The 19086-nt window shown below is 40.9% G+C and overlaps 1 protein-coding gene across 2 annotated transcripts in view; it reads right to left on the bottom strand.

Annotated features, from left to right (window-relative positions):
* The window catches only part of drosha (drosha ribonuclease III), a 138173-nt gene that overhangs the window by 13378 nt on the left and 105709 nt on the right, over nucleotides 1–19086 (bottom strand). For both annotated transcript variants that reach the window (XM_081601525.1, XM_008396408.3), the window contains exons 26-31: nucleotides 15720–15825; nucleotides 13883–14024; nucleotides 9054–9136; nucleotides 6363–6466; nucleotides 3212–3304; nucleotides 971–1017 (exon numbers count right to left, since the gene is read on the bottom strand). In XM_081601525.1, coding sequence (XP_081457651.1) covers nucleotides 971–1017; nucleotides 3212–3304; nucleotides 6363–6466; nucleotides 9054–9136; nucleotides 13883–14024; nucleotides 15720–15825 — 575 coding nt within the window. The remainder of the gene's footprint in view (nucleotides 1–970; nucleotides 1018–3211; nucleotides 3305–6362; nucleotides 6467–9053; nucleotides 9137–13882; nucleotides 14025–15719; nucleotides 15826–19086) is intronic.

The following is a 19086-nucleotide window of genomic DNA, read 5'->3' as shown; positions in this document are numbered from 1 at the left end:
GCCTCTCGCCCGAGCTCTGGGCCGCCCCGCCAACACCCAACAGGGACGGTGCAGCGTCGTCGACGCAGAGCGACTCAGATGAGACTCAAATAAACATTCAGGCTGTTTTCACACCTCACAGTCTGGTAGAATCGGTTACATTTTCAGCTGCTGTGGTTTTCTTTCACACTGCACAGAGTCAAACAAACCAAACCTTTGAAAAACCAGTTCCCCTCCTGGCCTGTGGGGGCGCTGCACAAAGAACCACTAAATAAAATGACACAAAACCTCTGAAGACACTGAGCGCAACTTCCTTCTTCACGAAATGTAAATAAAAACAGAGTAGAGCTCTATAAAATCCTAGTGGTTGTAGGATTTCTGAAAGATCACACATTTCTCCGTGGCGCTAGGCTACCATGCTTGATTTGGTTGTATTTACCCAGAATCCCCTGTGCTGTAGTCCACTTCCTGCTTTTGGAGCGGTCCCCAGTCCACTTGGCATTCACATAAACATTCAAACCGCACCAGAGTTCACTTCAACCAAACCGAGACCGAAGTTTGTAGGCGGAACAGAGTTTGATTTGCGTTCACACATTCTCAAACAAATCGGACTGGAGTTCAATTAAAGTGGACTAAACAGTAAAACAATTAGACCAAATTTTAACAGCTCTTTTTTAAAATATAAATACAAATGAAAAGAAGTCAGAGGTCTCCTCAGATTGGTTGTGACACTGACTGCTACTGGAGATCCTTCCTGCCATCCAAATCAATTCTTTGAAAAATACTTTGATGACATTGTGATGTGTTGTAACAGCATTTCATTTCCATTTGGGATAAATAAAGATTATTTGAATGTGAACATTCCCAGTCTATCAGTCAATGTGTAAAGATGAAGAGCATTAGCATGTAGCAATGGGATCCATCAGAACCAAGACAGACACACTGAGAAAACATCTAAAGGAAAGTGTGTTTGTGTTGCTGAACAACTCACATTTTTCAAGCGCATCCATCGCAGCTCCCATTTCAGCCTGTTGGATGCTGGATTAGAGGGAGACAGAGACAGGGAAGAATTTTAGCATATTCAAAATGGGACTTTCTGAAATTCTGTCAAAGAAAAGAAAAACAGGCCCGGTGCTGAGAGGATTATCAGGAGGGCATTATTTTTATTCTTAGCGCGCCCTTCTGCCTGACAATCGCAGGTACCGCAGTGCACCCACTCCGGAAAGCACCGGGCGCCGTGTGCGTCTGCAACTCGGCGCCGTCCTGCGTGTATTATGTTGATCGTAGCCTCAGCATCAGAGGTGGCTGGAAGCTTAAATCATGTAAATACGAAAACAGTGCGCGCTCTGAGGTTCTGCAAAAGGGACAAACTTATCGCCAGCTTAGAGCAACAGAGACTGCTTTCAAGTGTGGATGGATGGATGAGTGTGTGTGTGTGTGTGTGTGTGAGAGAGGATGAGATGTTTGATGGATTTAGGTTTCATTTCTCGCAGGCTCAGCTGCGGCTTTATCGCCTCCAACCCTGAAAAGGCCGCCGTGTGGAGATTCACTTTCTCTGCTCTGCATGAATACAGGAAGTGGCGACGCGCAGCAACAACAACAACAACAGGTTGCACACTGCAAAAACAGAAAATATCACCAAGTATTTTTGGTCTAATTTCTACAATAAATATCTTAGTATACTCGAGACAAAACTACCTTGCAAGTAAATTTTCAGCAAGATCTAGAAACATATTTTAAGTCAATCATTAAAGGGGACTAATTATGCAAAATTCACATTTTGCACATTTTTATGATTCTATTTACAGCTTCTAAAAACAGCCTAGACACAAAAAAGTCAGTTTTTGACTGCAAGTTAATTTTGGTGTCTGGAAAATGAGCCGTTTCAAAACCTCTGGAAAGTAGCCTCACAAATCAGCAGGTAATGCACCGTTACCTAGCAACCACGGCAGAGTTCTGCCGTTACCTAGCAACCCAAGCTGAGCTCCAACACATTTGGCCAGCTGGTTTTATATATGCGCTGTACAATGGCTGCTGGAAAAGACAAGAGTTTTGTTGCCGACTTACCATCCAGAAACCACTTGCTGCATTCTAGCTTTTTGAGGAGGCTCTACTAATGCTTTTCAAAGAGGTACGATTGTATAATTGCGTATCTGTGTGTAAACGTTGAGTTTTTGGGCGTGGCCAGCAGGAGCTCATTTGGATTTAAAGTGACAAGACGCCCTAAAACAGCTCATTATGAACTGAGCAGACTGAAATCTAATTACCCAAGAATGATTTTATACAAAAAAAAGTATTGAACATGTTTTAAATAGACCACAGACCAGTTCTCACCTGTTCACATTAGAATAATAGGTCACCTTTATTATGATCCTGCAGATTATTTCTGCGGGATAAGACATTTTCCCCATGCTGTCACTGACATAATCTACCAGTAAAATCAACATTAAAAAATTATTGATTTAAACAAGCTCCACATTTGTTACTTATAAATGAATTTTGTTTTATTTCAAGTGTACCAATATGTTTCCACTTGCAAATAGACCAAAAATACCTGGTAATATTTAGATTTTTTGCAGTGTAGACGGACGGTGGAAAACACAAACGCTTTGCTTCGCCTCCTGCTGCGGCCGCAGGAACCCCAGGTGCAGCGTCGCCTCGCCGCATTCGCTTCTGAGCAGCAAAGTGATATTTTCATAACAAAATTTATGTCAAATCAATAATGAATTGATTCATTTTCATTGTGCATAATGTCTCTCCCAATAGAGCTGAGCTTAATTGCTGTAATAAACGGCATCAATACGGCGAAGCCATTATTCTCATCCCATTAGTAGTGCACTGAGAAGGAAAGCAGCCGGTTGTTGTTGTTGGATATTTTTATTCTCATCACTTTTCTAAACGTTTTTCATGTCAAAACTTCGTCACCTGCTAGTTTAAACCATCAAAACCAAAATTTACTGCGAGTTTAATACGATATTTATGGAAGGATCAGGGTTTCGACATGTTTCACATAAAAATGTCAGTTTATGAGTGTCTGAAAATATAAACATTCATGAACTTGTGAAAGGATTAAATGTGAAACCTTCAAACGAGAAGCAAGAAAGAAAAACACAACGAAGGAGAGACGGAAAATGAAAAGGATACAAAGGAGGAAGGGAGCATGAGAAGAAGGAATAAATGTGTACAGGATGAAACTGGGATTATTAACTGGGACTGAGGGGATTTCTCTCACCTGGGGCCTTTGCCGCAGCCGATGCGTTCTCCTTTGAAGTAGACGGCGACCGTGTAGGTCCGGGCGTGCGACGGCCCGACCGTCTGCAGCGTCCTGCAAGCAACGGGAACAAAAAACAAGCATGAGTCCAGGAAATCAATCTGAAGCAAAGAGATTCACTTTTCCCAACGAGCAAACGGTTTGAGCTGCTGACGGAAACGGAGAAAAGGAGCGGCTCGTTAACAGACGATCCTCGCTTAGCAGAAAAGAAACGGCGACTCCGTTTCATTCCTGCAGGGACGGCAGCACAAACGCGCTCCGACTCGGCTGAATTATTCACAGCATTTACTCATTTCAGCGGCTCGATTCATTTTTAATGCCGTCTGTCAATTATGACGGCGGAATCAATAATGCAGAGAGAGCGAGGCGGATCGGACCAGTACTTCCTGTTTGACAGGAAGTACTGACGGCCTGCTGTGATGGAGCGGATCAGCCTCTCCTCTGGTCCTCTGTCCGACTCCCGACCTTTGACCTCTGAGAGGAGAGTCAGCTGGAGGTCAGAGGGCATCAACAGAACCGAGTTTTCAAGGAGATTTTTATAAAACTGAGTGAGGAAATTACAGCGACTAAAAGACTAAATAAACCGAAGGAAGGAAGGAAGGAAGGAAGACAGAAAAACAGACAGACAGAAAGAAAGAAAGACAGAAAGGAAGGAAGGAAGCAAGCAAAGGAAGGAAGGAAGAAAGGAATTAAATGGTGTAGACCAGTGTTTCTCAACCTTTTTCGGGCCAGCGCCCCCCTAGCCTTTATCCAGGTCCCCCACCGCCCCCCACCAAAGAATTTGTAGGCTACTTTGCACTGACAATTATTTTATTATTAATGTTACTATCATTATTGTAGATGTTTTGAATCGGCGCACCGATTATGTTTTCCCGTACACTTCAGTGCGCCTTACGCTCCTTTACCTCACGCACATAACGTGCGTGAGGTGAAGGAGCGTATGTTTCTACGCTCCTTCGTGGGGGCGCCGATTTATGTTTTCGCATCCACTTGAATAATGTGTAGTTGCGCTACTGCCCATGACAATTCAACAATATTATTTTACCTTTTATCTGGAAATAGTGTCTTTTTATTCTTGCCATACAGTCTCTGTATTAATTATTGCTCTAAAGGTCTTGCCATAACAGTTTATTCCTCTGTATTTACTTTAGTTTCTTAGTTTATTGTTGCATTTTGTTCTTCATTCATTTCCATTTAGTTTCATTTGATTAATATTATCCTCTCTTGGTTTATTGCTATGTTCACTTTAGTTTCTTTCCTGTTGCTACATTTATTTTATTGTTTATTGACCATCAGTAATTTTCACTCATCAGCTGCTGCGCCTCCTAATCGTTATGATGTGTTTCACATCATGTGCTGATTTTTTCACTGTTCAGCGTCGGATTCTCTGTTTTTATGCCATAATTCACATCTAGTTCGTCGCTCCGTTTTGCCCGCTTCTCGTGTTTCAGAGTTTTGCACAATGTGCGCGAATTTTTTATTTATTTATTTTTAACTCCCTAAGATGCAGGGCGGTCGGGAAACATATCGATGGGGAAAAGGTAGACTTTTAAAACAACGGAAACAATTTCGGTGTTCTGATTATTGAAGTCAAATAAGGGTGGAAGGAAAATAAAAAGCCTCATGAATCTTTGACTTGACGTCCATATTTCTCCAGGAAGTGAAGGAACGTCTTCACATCGACCTGCAGAGGTCAGGCCGTCTCAGCAGGAAGTCAGGATTACCGGACCGGCCCCTCGTCTCTGCGGAGCGGAGCTCGCTCCGGGCGAATCGGTGAAACTCGTCCTACCGCGGCGCTCCGTTCGTTTCTGCTTGACGTTCCCGCGGGCGGCGGAGCGCTGACTGCGGCTGGAGAGACGCGCCGTGTCAGAAACCAACAGCAGCAGGAGGAAAAATAAAGCAGAAAAGACGCGCGGATAAACACGGTGCGGGACAGAAGGAGCCGATTAAACACTGGACATCAACGCGAACTTCCGTCTCCATGCCGACCTCCCGTTTTCTCTCCAATAAAGGCCGTTTCTAAGTCTCTATGGCAACAAACGCAGCATCGTGGCGGCCGCCCCAAGTCTTTTATCAAGCTCGACTTCTTGTTGAATGAGAGGTTTCGGCGGCCATGTTTATTTATCATGACAACGACCTTTAAACCGGAGGTCAGAAACGTTCTGGGACCAGCAGGAAAACAGATTTTACTTTTCTAAACATTTACAGTGAGCAAAATAACAGGTTAAACAGCAAAGCTCTGATTTAAAGGGAAACCCAGAAATTTTAGATTTTTAATGACAGAGGTCATAATTACGGGTTTTGAGCCTCTGATTTTTACTTTTGGACGGCTGATATGATGCGTAATTAAAAAACACTTTGTAACAGTTTATATCTCACTAAACAGCTTCTGCAGGTTTTACCAACTCAAATTTAAGACATTTTAAGACCACTATAAATGAAATTTAATACCTGTGTTACAACTTGAAATGATATATTTTATGATGCTGTCGCACTAAGCCTGGAGTTACAATATAAATCTGAACTTACCTGTGACAGACACACAAAAAAAACCTAGCTAGTTAGCAGCTAGTTAGCTAATATTGTGAACATTATTTTAAGTATTGCAATACTTTAAGAAATGCTAATGCTTAAGATTTGTATTTATCCATAAATGCCACTAAAAACTGTTTTCAGAAGCATGTTAAATGTTTTAATTTAAGCTCTGATAAGAGTTTATTTTAAAAATAGTTCAAAATCCAACATATGAAAGATTTGATAGCCAATTTATGATGCAATTTCTCCAAAAACCTTAGCTGAAATTAGCTTAGGAAAAGAGAAACAGGGCTTAAATTTATTAATTTCTTAAAAACTATTTAATTTAAAGTCATTTTATTAAAAATTACAATAAATCAGCTACATACAAATAAGATTAACACAATTCTGAGTTGCTAGCAGCTAGCACTGGTTAGCATTTTTTAAAGTGTGTTTATTCCATAGTGAATTGTGAGGGAACACGTTCAGATGTCGTTTCTGTGAACAGTTTGATGGTAAGTGGTTCAGAATAGCATCACAGCTTGCCTCGAACAGCTCGAACGTACGCGGCGCGGCCCTGACTTCTCCCAGCTCTTACTTGTACAGCGGGATGTCGGGCTCCTTGCCCTCCGTTCTCAGGGTCAAACAGCACTGCTGCAGCTGGGATTTGGGGTCGTTCCAGTCCTGGTTCAAAATAAACTCCTGCAACACACAAGCCAGAGACACGGTGCACTCATTTCATTTCGATCTGTTTTTCCTTTAAAAGCCATTTCTTTGAGAGAATCAGTGCGCTGAAAGTTAGGACCCCCTCTCCTTTGGCTCTTGCTTTTATTTCATTCCCGCCATCCCAGCGCTTTTTATAAAGCTCCCCCTTTTGGACTCACTTATTTGCTCGCTCTCAGACTGGCTCTCCGTCTGTGTCTTCACAGTGGGTACAAATCACAAGCTACTTAAGACAAAAGCCAATCCCCGGCCAGAAATAAAAAGTGTCTGGGAGTCTCCCAGGTGTGCAGCCCTGATACATTTTTCCTATCCAAGTGGGACTTCTAAAAGCCCTTCCATTAACAGGGAAGCAGCCTTGTCATAAAAAGGCAGACTTTGAATGCAGAACTGTCTGCTCCTATTAATTTTCTACAAAGAGTGCTTCTGCTGCTTGTGCTCCCTTGCTCTCGCTTTGCTCTCCATCTCTGCTGGTCTTATTTTTTTTCCCTCCATCCAACTTTCCCCCCCATCTCTTTCTGCAAAAACACAGAAGCTTACCAAGTATTTTTGGTCTAGTTTTTTGTGAAAATATCTCAGTACAGTTGAAGTAAGACAGTAATTCCTTAAAGGTGACCTGGTGTGCTACCTTGAACAGGTTAGGATAGGTCTGTAGGCGATGCAAAACATTTTTTGGCACAAAATCATTCTTAGATAAGATTTTAGATTTTTTAAGGCGTCCTGTCACTTTAAATCTAAATGAGCTGCTGCTGGCCACGCCCAAAAACTCAACGTTTACCATGACATGTGGAAATGGTTGCAGACAGATGCACAATTATACAACCCTACATCTTTGAAAAGCAGAAGTGGAGCCTCCAGCACAAAAAACAAGAATGCAGCAAGTTGTTTCTGGATGGTAAGTCCACAACAACACTCTTGTCTTTTCCAGCAGCCATTGTACTGCGCATACAGAGGTTAAACCAGCTGACCAAACGTGCTGGAGCTCAGCTCCAGACTTTACCAGGCTGGACTTTGCTGGGGTTGCTAGGTAACGGGCAGAACTCTGCTGATTTGTGACGTTACATTCAAAAAGCTTTTGAAACGGCTCGTTTCCCAGACACCAAAAACGTGAACTTATTTATTGCCAAAAAAAAGTTTTAAAAGCAGTTGAGACTAGGTCTGAAACGATTCCTCGGATGATTCGAGTACCTCGATTATTAAAATTCCTCGAGGAAAATTTATTTGCCTCGAAGCTTCGTTAAATTATCTTTTATTATGTAGCCCACCGTGTTCCGCCCGGATCATTATTTGATTCCTCGGATGATCGTAAAAGTATTCTATAGAGTACTCGATTACTAAAATATTATTTTACAACAGCCCTAGTTGAGACTCAAACGGAAATACAAAAATGTGCAAAGTGTGAATTCTGCACAATAAGACCCCTTTATTATTCATTGATAAAAAAATAATAGTTCCACTGGCAGATCATTTTAAGACATTTTTGTCAAGTTATACGTGAATCTGCCAGTGGAACTAGTACTTTATAATCAGTATTGGGGAATTATTAAGCTGATAAATCTTGCAGCAAGATTACTTGTTAGTTTTGTCCTTTTTCAAGTGTACCATGACATTTGCAGTGGAAACTAGACTAAAAATACTTTTGTGTTTTTGCAGTGCTCCTGGGCGGTGGGAGGGTTCCACGCTCCTTCACCGTGAAGCAGAGGAATTTTGATGTTTGGAAATGAGCACAAAGCCCACCTCTGCTGCAGAACAAGCCACTCCTGCTGCAAAATGCACTTGTGCAAGCCCCTCGATATGCATCATCACACGGCGCAGCACAAAGGAGGGAAAAAATACGGCAAGGTTGGCTCTCTATTTCCATCTAAATTGGATGAAGCAGCACAGTGTGCGACGCCGTCTTTCCACAAGGCTGTGTAAGGAGACGTGCTGGCTGTTTCACAACTTTTCCTCTTGGATGTGGAAATGAGGTGCTCTCTTGCAGCGACCATGACGCAAAGCTCAGCTCCTCCAGAGCTGAGGATTCTCCCTGGAGAGGCACACCAAGACAGCAATTAGCATGGCATATCAGACCGCTGCAGCAGCCTCACAAGGAGAGGTCCAGGCTGTGCGGGTTACTCGCCATGTGTGTGTGTGTGCGTGTGTGTGTATCTGATAGTTCTGCAAGCAAGTGCGCAATCTGGGGTGTTTTCTCTCTAAATTTGGACTCGGGGCACTTGAGGATAAAAAGCCGATCTGGCCGCAGGAGTTCTGAAACACACTCGACTTCCTCTGCCGCACTCCTTAGATCAATAGCCAAACGCTGATGAGCAGCAACAACACCCCGACGCATGCATCTCTGCAACGGTTGCGCTTTCCATTAAAAGTCGACTGGAATAGCAGCGCGAGCCGTCATTATGAGAGGCATTCGAGAGCCAAGCACCACTTCAGGGCCCCTGCATCGATCAGGGCCCGGCCATTAGCTCCCTCCTCATCATCATCATCTCCTCGGCGCTTTTCTCTCCTTAAGGTGCCCTGCTCGGCAGCGCATTGATCAGGCGCGGCCGCTGAATGGCCATCGATAGGTGCTCACCTTCAGCCGAGGGAAAAAGCAGACGTTCATGAAGGTGTGAACGTACTCCAGGTCTTTGTCGATGTAGAGAGCCGCGATGAAAGCTGCAACAACAAAGAGAGCACTTATAAAAAAGCAATAGAAGACGAGAAAAAGAAAGCAAGGTAGCCGGTGAACAGTTAAGAAGTTGTTCTTAACAAAAGTCTTCTAGTTCTACTTTTGAGGTAAATAAAAGCTAAAAACCCAGAAGACGTTCAGCAGCAGACTGGAGTTTAACGTAAACATTTTGAAACGAGAACCAGGTGCTCACAGGATTTTTTCCACCGAATCTAGCAAAGTAGCTGCAGTCAATTTAAGACTTTTTAGGTTTGTTTTCAATGCCACCCCGAATTAAATACCCAAGAAAACTATAAAGAAAGGAGAAGCATGTGTCTCTTAACATAGAGGTTAAAAGTGTTTATGCACAGAATGTATCCAGCCTCGTATGTCGAAAAGTTTGGCATCAGAAGTGACTGTTAATACGAACAAATAAATCTGCACTTAAAGGGTTCGACACGCAGGAGGCTCAAACTGTTGCCTCACAGAAAAGACAAAATCTACAAAACAAGATAAAACAGTTCACCTTTAACACACTTTACACTCATTTAAGTTTTTTTTAACCTGGAAAAAGTTGCAGGAAAAACAACATATAGATATATTTTGGGTTTTTTTTTTTTAACCAAAATCTTACTAAGTATTTTTGTCCTGCTTCTAGTGCAAATATCCTGGACAACTTTAAGACAAAACTTAACTTTTCAGCAACAAAAAGTTGAAGTGAAATAATCTCCGTGTGGAACTAGCACTTTTTCCATCAATATTAAGGAATTATTGACCTAAAATAAGCTCCCATTTCTTGTGGGAGTTCTACTTGCAAGTTGGTTTTATTTTAATTGTACTAAAATATTTCCTTCAGACAATAGACAAAAATACTTGGTCAGATTGTGTTTTTTGTAATGTAATGCTAATTGTTATGTTTTAATGCATATCAATATGTATTTGTGGTTTGAACTGTTAAAATAAGCAGCTATACGTGTTTTAGCATTTGTGGATTTCAGAGATTTGTCTTGAATTTCTGTAAACTCTGACGGTTCTCAGTTTCCCTTCAAACAATTATCGACTCCTCTCTGCTGATCCATCCCATAAAATTCTATTAAAACACGGTGGATCTTGCGGCTGCAATATAAAAGGTGGGAATGTTCAGGGGCAGCCCTCTTTAAGATGAAACTGTACGTCAAACTGCAGCGCTTCCAACCCAGAAGAAAAAGATTTCAAACGTAAGCAGAGGTCATGCGGTGTCATCTTCATCTCTCTGCGGTGCCTTTTGTTTTCCCATTTGCCGCCGCCGCATTCACTCATCTCAGCGGCTAAGACAGCAGGACACGAAGAAGGAATAATAGGTAATATTTCAGAGGGGCCAGTAAGGGGCTTGCTGCCGCCTCGGGGCGCGACTCTTCATATAGAGAAGAGCTGAAATCATTTCCAACGCTGCCCTCTCCACTTCCTCCCGTGTCATCAACTCTGCTCAAACCCACAGGAAAAAAAATAAATAAATAAAAAAATCTGAGCGATGATTTGAAAGGCAAATGATATGAATCACAGTTCGGTTTTTCATCATTCTGGAAGTGTTTATTCCCAACTTCCCATATGCCTCCGTCCCAGTTTGCTCTCTTTCTGTTGGCCTAACGCGGACGCGTCGGCTCCGTCCCAATAAGAGACATATTTACTTGCGATATTCATCTTTTAATCTGGACAGACGAACAGTCTTTTTCACTCTGGGCTTCAACTCAAGTGTAGGTTTGGCAGAGATGAGAAGAAATCTTTTTGTCTTTATTGGGATATTGGTGTAAATAAAGCTCCATGTGGCCCAATCAGTGAAGATGTTTGAAAAGCTCTAAAATTAATTCATCTTTTACTGGAGAAGAATTAGCGAGAAAATTTAACAATTTCAGTCAATTTGTTCAAATGTGGAAAAAATATCAGGTTAAAAAAAACATGATTTTAAACGTCCAACCATTTAGTATTGACGTTTGCATACAATGGGGCTCAAAGTGGGGGTTGGGGGCCATTAGCGGCCCTTAGACTGATCCTTTGCGGCCCTGCTGACCATGAGATCAAATAAATTAAGACAAAAATACAACTTTTAAATTAAATTTTACACACTAAAACGTTAAATGCAATAAAAAAAAATTATAATTTTCCAGGCAGTTTTTTGTTTTTCTGTTGTCATGGTAACTAGAACCACATATACTCATTGACCTGTACTGTAAGATTGGCGCAAACAAATCTACTTTTAATTGCTGTAAACTCCAAAAACACAAAATCTTAAAGTATATTTGTCTATTTTCTAGTGCAAATATTAAAAACTAACAAGTAAATTGTTTTGCAAGAAATAGGAGCTTATTATTAGATCAATAATTTCCTAAAGGTTCTAGTTCAACTACCAGATTATTTCAGTTAATGCAAGACATTTTTTCCATGTTATAAAAAATAATCGATTATTGACTTTAAACAAGCTCCTGTTACCTGGAGCTCGTTTCTAGTCTAGCCTGACTAGAAACATTTCTAGTCAGGCTAGAAATGTTTCTAGTTCAAAGCAGTTCCCTTCCCAAAGACCCCCCAATGTTAAAAAGTCATATTTCAAGTCTTCAGTCCAAGATATTAGATGTTACAACTGTAATGGTTTTGATCATACACAACATTTCTGCCCTGCCCTTAAATCAAAGCCATCACTTTTGTGTTCTGTTCCAAGACCAGCTATGGATGCTGTAGAAAAGAAAGTGTGCACTGTTTCTGTTCTAGTTAATGGGCAGAAAGAAGGAGCTTTGCTCGACTCTGGGTGTTTCCAATCTCTAGTGCATGCTAGCTTAATCTCAGCAGAAAAGCTAAGTGGGGTGGGGGTTAAAATAAGTTGTGTACATGGAGATGAACATGTCTACCCTACTGCTGAGGTGTATTTGACAGTGGGAGGTCAAACATACCTGGTACAGGTGGCTGTAGTTCCCTCTTTACCATACTCAGTTATACTTGGTAATGATATCCCCACTCTCTTTGACCTTATTCACCAGTCAGACCATGAATCCCAAGTGCTTACCAACAGAGATGCCCAGGATTCATGTCCTAAAACTGATATATCAATGAAACTCTGTAATGTAGTCACAAGAGCCCAAAGTTCAAAAACTGTGTTAGAAAAAAGGCATGTTAATTTTGCCTTTTTTCAAGTGTAATACAACATTTGCACAAGAAACTCGACAAAAATATTTGTTATGATTTTGTGTTTTTGCAGTGTATTAAAACTCGGATAAAAATACAGCAAGTGTTTTCAAAACAAGACTAGCAATAAATTATGTTTTCAGATTCCTTCAGATTTCTTCAAGCTCAGAATATCAAGCAAACTGGTTGGATCTACGATCAGATTCCTACAAAACAATAAAATTAGATCATTTTATTTGTTTAATTAAAATTGTTTGTTGTCTAGTAGCATAATAAACATCATATTTTGTGATTTTTGTTTTTAAAAATGATATTCTGGCCTTGGAGTCAACGTCTGGAGCTCCTGAATGCTCCTAAATAATCCCATTTCTTTCTGCTATTGCTTACATTAAAGTCTGGCGTTTGCAACAACAGCTCCATGTTATGAGTGAAACAACACGAAGAAAAAAAACAAAGCAGTGATTGATTAATTTCACCTGTCTGCGAGGGAGCTGGCAGCTCGGTTTACATCCCGCAGTGAGGCGCTGACCTCGGCACTCCCATCAAAAATAATACAGCAGCCTAATGATCCCAGAAAGTTGTGATTATCAGAAGCTGTGGTCCAGCGCAGCCTGCAGGACAAACCGTAATGTCCCTTAATGTTGTTGCTGCTATTTTTTTCACCCCTGGGAGGTTTCTGAAGTTACTGGACCGGACTCTGGTTACTCTGGTTCTGGGCAAAAACGTCACAAATGGTGACGAGAACCAGGATTTAATCAGCCTGATTTGCCTGACCTGACGTTTGAAACATTCAACTCGTTGGTGAAAACGACTATTAGTCGATGTTATTTACAGAAGAACTGAAAATATAAAAGATTTCTTCTGTTTCTTCAGGTCAAACTGCTTTTAGTGATAAAAACACAATAAGCATCGTTTTTAAAAGGGACCCATTTTGCTTCCTTGAACAGTTTAGGACAGGTGTATAGGCTATACAAAATATATATGTCCAACAGTTTTTGCACAAATTTATTCGTGGAAAATGAGATTCAAAATTAGCTGTTTTGGGGCCTCTGTCACTTTAAATCCAGATAAGCTGCTGCTGGCCATACCTGCCGATCGCTCGTGAAAATGGCTGCAAACAGATGCGCAATTATACGACCATATGTTTGAAAAGCAGAAGTGGAGCCTCCTGCACAATCAACAAAGATGAGGAAAGTGGTTTCTGGATGGTAAGTCAACAGCAAAACTCTTGTCTTTTCCAGCAGCCATTGTACAACAGTAAAACCAGCTGACCAATTGTGCTGAGGGTCATCTTGGTTGCTACGCAACGGCGCACTACCACTCAAAAGTGACTCAACAAAAGGTTGTTTTTAGAAGCAGAAAGCAGGAAATTACATATTGTTGCACCAACTGTTTCATACGTTCCTGAAATGGAGTAGAGAGGGCCACACAGAAATCAATCTAGGGGCAGTTTGGCAGATTTATTTTGTGGTCTAATCACATTTAAAACATATTTAAGGCTCAATAACTGTACTGATATTTAGAGTAGTTCAACTAAATATCAAAATGGCAGCACCGATTGGTTTTCTATACTTAGGCTGAGATTAAAGAAATGAACGTACACTCCAACAGGTCAGCCAGAGTCTTTGTGCGCAGCGCGACGGGCCGTTTGGTTTTGTCGTTGGTGATGGCGAACTCCTGCATGCCCAGCTCTTCTGCCACTTTGGCCTGAGTCCGGTTGTTCACCAACGAGCTGCGGAGGAGCTGCAGGGAAACAAAACAAACAGGAACTCATGTCGTATACGAGCAGCAAGGTGAGCATCACTCGCTACATGGGGAGAAAGAAGAAAAAAACCCAAAGAAGTCGTCGACAAAAAGCATGAAAATGGAGGGGAACGTGGAATAATTCATGCAGAGAAAATGTTTCAGTCTCTTAAATATTACATCGTGACTTGGAGCGGAGCGGATGACAACATGTTCGACTTGTTAGGGTGCATTTAAGTCTCTAAAAGAAACACACAAACATGGTAAATATAGCCACGAGATGCAGAAGGGAGCAAATGGAATGAAACGAGACGCGTACGAGTTCGTCTTGCTGTGATATGCCCTCATTTTTATTTTATTTTATTTTACAGTACGCACCCAACCTCGACTGAAGTGGCAGAAATGAAAAAATAAAAACCAGACACCAACACTAGTTGAATGGGCACTTTTTTATCCCGATTCAAAATCCATTTCAGATGCGCCCCGTGTTGACTCCTGGGTATTGCTCCAAGCTTTCAGCCTTCATGAAAGCTTGCTGCATGGAGGCTTTTATACAAATGACGTCAAACAAGAAATATCTGCATGGATGTTTAGTGCCATCATGTTAACCCCCAAAAAACAACTCATTTTTTATTCTTCGCTTATTTTTTTCCTACTTAGGTGGAGTTATATAAAAACGTTTAAAGGTAAAAGTTGGTTTCCCACATGTTCTGATTAGTTTTTTCTGTAGGATTGACATGAAAATGCTTCCCTTAAAGACAGTTTGGGAGCGCTAGCTGATGTAGCAATGTGCAACAATTAACTTAAAACGTAAAAATGTATAGAAAAATAAAGATATAAATAAATCAACCATATATTTAGATACAATGTCTTACCAGTGACAGAAACTGTCCCTCCAAACAAGATGTCACAAACAGCATGAAAGTGAATGGCAGTTTAGCCGAATGTTTAAGGATCCATAAGACATTAACCAAAAGTAATTAGTAGTCCTGTTTGAGGATTTTCAATAGTTTTATACACAAATGTATCAAAAATAACCAAATTCTACTATGGAGTTCTGTTAAGTGATAAAATAGACAAAGCAGGACTCTTCATCGAGTTTTAGGATATAAAATGCAGACTTATCGACTCCAGCCATCGAGTGGAAAAGTCTGCAGCCTGACTGCACAGTCAGCAGTTTTATAATATCCTTTATTAATCTTTATTAACAGTAAAAAAAATCCAGTCTGCTTTTCACTGGCCATTCTTTATTTGATGCTCTTGATCGAAGGGATGTGAAAACGTGACAACCTGTTTCTTTTGTGCTTGTGTCCTGAACGAGAAGGTGGGTCAAAATAAGGCTGAAATTTTCGCCTGGATGCAGCTTTATTTTTCCTGTCTGACAAAGGAGCTGCAGATAAAGGCGTGTTTGTTATTGAAAAGCGCCGAACAGTTTGGTCTCGTGACAATACCCATCACACGGAGTACAGTAAACACACTTTCTGTGGAGCGAAATGCAGAAGGAGGTGCAGGTATGAAAAATTACCTAAAAAAAAAAAAACAAGATGAAATCACTGAAAACTAACTCATTTAGAAAGCAGGCGGCAGAAACACAAAGTAAAGATGGGAAAATGGATGTCTGTGGGTGGGAAAATGAAATGAAAGCCTTGTAAGGAGTGTGGGTGATGACATTTGATTTGAGTGATTTGATCTTACAGTTAAGTGCCCTTCATGGTGGTCAGGGAAGTGGATGAAGAGATATTCGGTGGCGACCAGCTGCATGATGGAGTCTCCGAGGAACTCCATCCTCTGGTTGTGGCCTCTGGATAAAAGCAGGAACACAAACCGGAGAAAAGAAGGTTACGGGAGGCGAGAACGGGATTAAATAGGGACAGCATGCGAGGTCATCTGGATACACATCATCTCTGCGGATCTACCGGGCTTTCAGAGTCCTAACTAAAACGACGGAGTTGGTTGATGTGTGTTTCATGTGCAGCCGCTGGGAACAGCTGCTCTGACAGGCGGCGTGACAACTTGGAGGATCTGAATGCAATTCAAGCACTGAAGTACAAAAGAAGAGTGCTTAGCAGGGAAAAAAAAAAAAACACCTGCAGGAGAGCCTGTCAGCAAAAGCAGAGGCTCTGTGCAGAGGTTTAGAAACCGTCTTTCAACATCATTTCCAAGAAAACGCCGTGATTCTGTACTGTAAGTCCCCTCTTAGAGAGGGGTTGGGTGGGTTTGCAGTAACTGCTGCTTGCTGCTGCTGTAATGGTCATTAATTAAACAGAATTATAGATTAGCATTGCAGATGTGGGCTGGAGTCGGGCCAGGCTGGCAGGGATCGCTGGCTGCAGGGGAACGCCATGCGAGACGGGAGGTATATTCAGCACATCCATCTATAGCTGCACACTCCCGGCAGGAGGCGGCGTCTGAAGATGAGGAGGGTGCGGAGGTAGAGGATGAAGAGCAGCAACAAAAGGATCAAAGTTTATTGTCTAACTTTTAACGTCTGTCACCGTTTTTTTATTTTTGAATGAGCCACAGAACGCTGGACCCGAGTCTCAGAACAACCGCCAGTTAATCTGACTTGTGATTAATGTGTTAATTATATTTTTTCGACTGACTCATTTAGCATTTGTAGGAATGAAAAATTTACTTTTCTTTTTCATTTGTTTTTCTAAACAACCACTGTAAAAAATGAGGTAAACACATTAAAATACAAAAGGGGAAACAAAAGAAAGTTCAAAGACCCAAAACTGAAGTGAAACAAAGACGTCAAGCAAAACTAGCTTTAAACTGCTTTAATAAAAAAACATTTAATGTCCGTGGGGTTCATGTGGAGTAGCTAACAGTAGTCAATATCTTAACTGAAGCTGACAGCAGTCATAGTGGTCTTGTTTGGATAGTGAGCAAGGAATCCTCCTGAAGATAACAAGAATGAATACCTGACTCAAACTTAAAAATCTTCTTGTAGCTTATAAGTAAAACTCTTGTTTACTATAATTTCAAACTAACAATGTTTATTTCGCCAATTCAACAATTTCTGTTACAGCTGTAAAATGCTGGAATAGTTTATCAGGCACCGTTCACAAACTTATGTTAGCAACATGCATTTTATTGTATTCAGAAACCTGACGGCCACAAAAACACATGCTACAACCGATTAGCCGTTGGATTTTAAAGCAGTTAGCTCCAGTAGATTTCAGCTTTCATAGCTATTAGATTGAGCAACCACTAGCATGAATCTCCCTCGAAAAAGAGATTTAAACTCAAGGGACCTGCTGGTAAAAACAATGGTAAATTTAAAAAAAATATGTGTCAGCTTGATTAACTGTTGTCTTCAGTAGGAATTAGTTTAAACAGCTAAAAGTTTGTACATATTTTGGCTACAGCAGATGTCAGCTAGAGTTGCTGCAGCTTAGCTTGGGAAGCCATACGAGGGGGTACCCAAAAGTTTCCAGAATGACGCTGCTGCACGTGCAGTTTTCGTAGTACACGATTCTGCCGCTAGGTATTTGTTCAACCACGCCTTCTCAATCAGTGTGCCAAGCGGCGTCGATGTGGAAGGTTTCGTCTACCCGCAGTGGATTTTCTTGTAAGAGCTGTTTTGTCCAGCCGTCGTTTTTCTTCATGGAAAAGTTCTATGAGCTTTTTTCCGGCTTCACAGTGCGGCTGTGAAGTTAAGCTTCCTGCTCCGGAAAAAAAGCGGTTGATTATCAATTGACATTTCACCATTTTTAAAGCGGGTGAACCACGAGTAAACTTGATCTTGACACATAGCGTCATCCTTGTAAGCGGTCTTCAACATTTGAACGGTTTCCGATGCTTTTATCCCGAGCAGGAAGCAAAGCTTCAGCCGCTCTGCTCATAGAACTCCTCCATGAAGAAAGACGACGGCTGGACAAAACAGCTTTTACAAGAAAATTCACTGCGGGTAGACGAAACCTTCCACATCAACGCCACTTGGCACACTGACTGAGAAGGCGTGGTTGAACAAATACCTAGCGGCAGAATCGTGTACTACGAAAACTACGCGTGCAGCAGCGTCATTCTGGAAACTTTTGGGTACCCCCTCGTATAGTAAGCCTACATAACGGTTAGTGCTTCATCCAGCTATAAGCTTAAATAATTGCTAACTAGCGTAGCTGCTACATCGTCTGTTAGCTTGAGCCGCTGTTAGTTTGAGCAGCTGCTACATTTTTCAGCCATTAGCTTAAAGAGAGAGGCCCAATTTCAAGGCGTTAAATCAGAAAATAAATAGTTTTAAGTTATATTTTATATATATTGCTTTTATTTTTTAACTGAAAGTAACTTAGTTACTTGATTATGCAGTAAAATGGCTTCATGTCTGAAAAACACAACACTGTAAAAACAAAATCTTTCCAAGTATCTAGTGCGATTATCAGAAAAAAAATGTATGAGCAACTTTTCAACAAGAAGTTTGAGCTTGTTTTAATTCAATACAGTTTAATATTAAGTTTTAGTTCTACTGACATATTATTAGTGACCATTTTTTTAACATTTAAAGCTTTCCATGTTCTTTCCTTCGTTTTTCCCAGGAAGTTGTCCTCTATCAGTGAACTAGGAGGCTTAGCCAATTAGTTAATTAAAAGAGAAACTATGGTAATCAACTGTCTTAAAGGCTTTGCATATGAAAACAGGCTAATATTCAATTGGTGTTCAATGAGAATCAGCCTGGCAGAGGACTAGAACATTCCTATTTGCCTTAAATTATTTAAAAAAGGTCATATTTTGTAGTTTATTGCCGACTATCCTGTGTTTTTGTCTCGATTTTTTTAAGTAAAATTGGCCTTGGTGCAGGAATCTGAACTGTTTTCAATGTGGACCAAAGCACACAATTAAATCTGAAAAATAAGGGTTTCGGATTTCAAAGAAACGAGAGTTTGAAATCACATTTTTAAAGCGGTGCTTGCTGTATGAATTTAAATTAGCCTTAAATTGTGAATTTATTTACTTTCTGTTTTTGTACTGCTCTGTTGCCAAGTCCAGAAAGTGTGGTGGTTATGTTTAAATTCAAAGCCAAACACATTGATTTTAAAGTTCTCTCTTGGTCTGACGCATT

Source organism: Poecilia reticulata, chromosome 20, assembly GCF_904066995.2.
Source record: "Poecilia reticulata chromosome 20, P_reticulata-male-v2, whole genome shotgun sequence".
Taxonomy (NCBI): Eukaryota; Metazoa; Chordata; class Actinopteri; order Cyprinodontiformes; family Poeciliidae; genus Poecilia; species Poecilia reticulata.
Note: the sequence above shows the minus strand (reverse complement) of the source record. Positions and strands in the feature narration are given on the sequence as shown.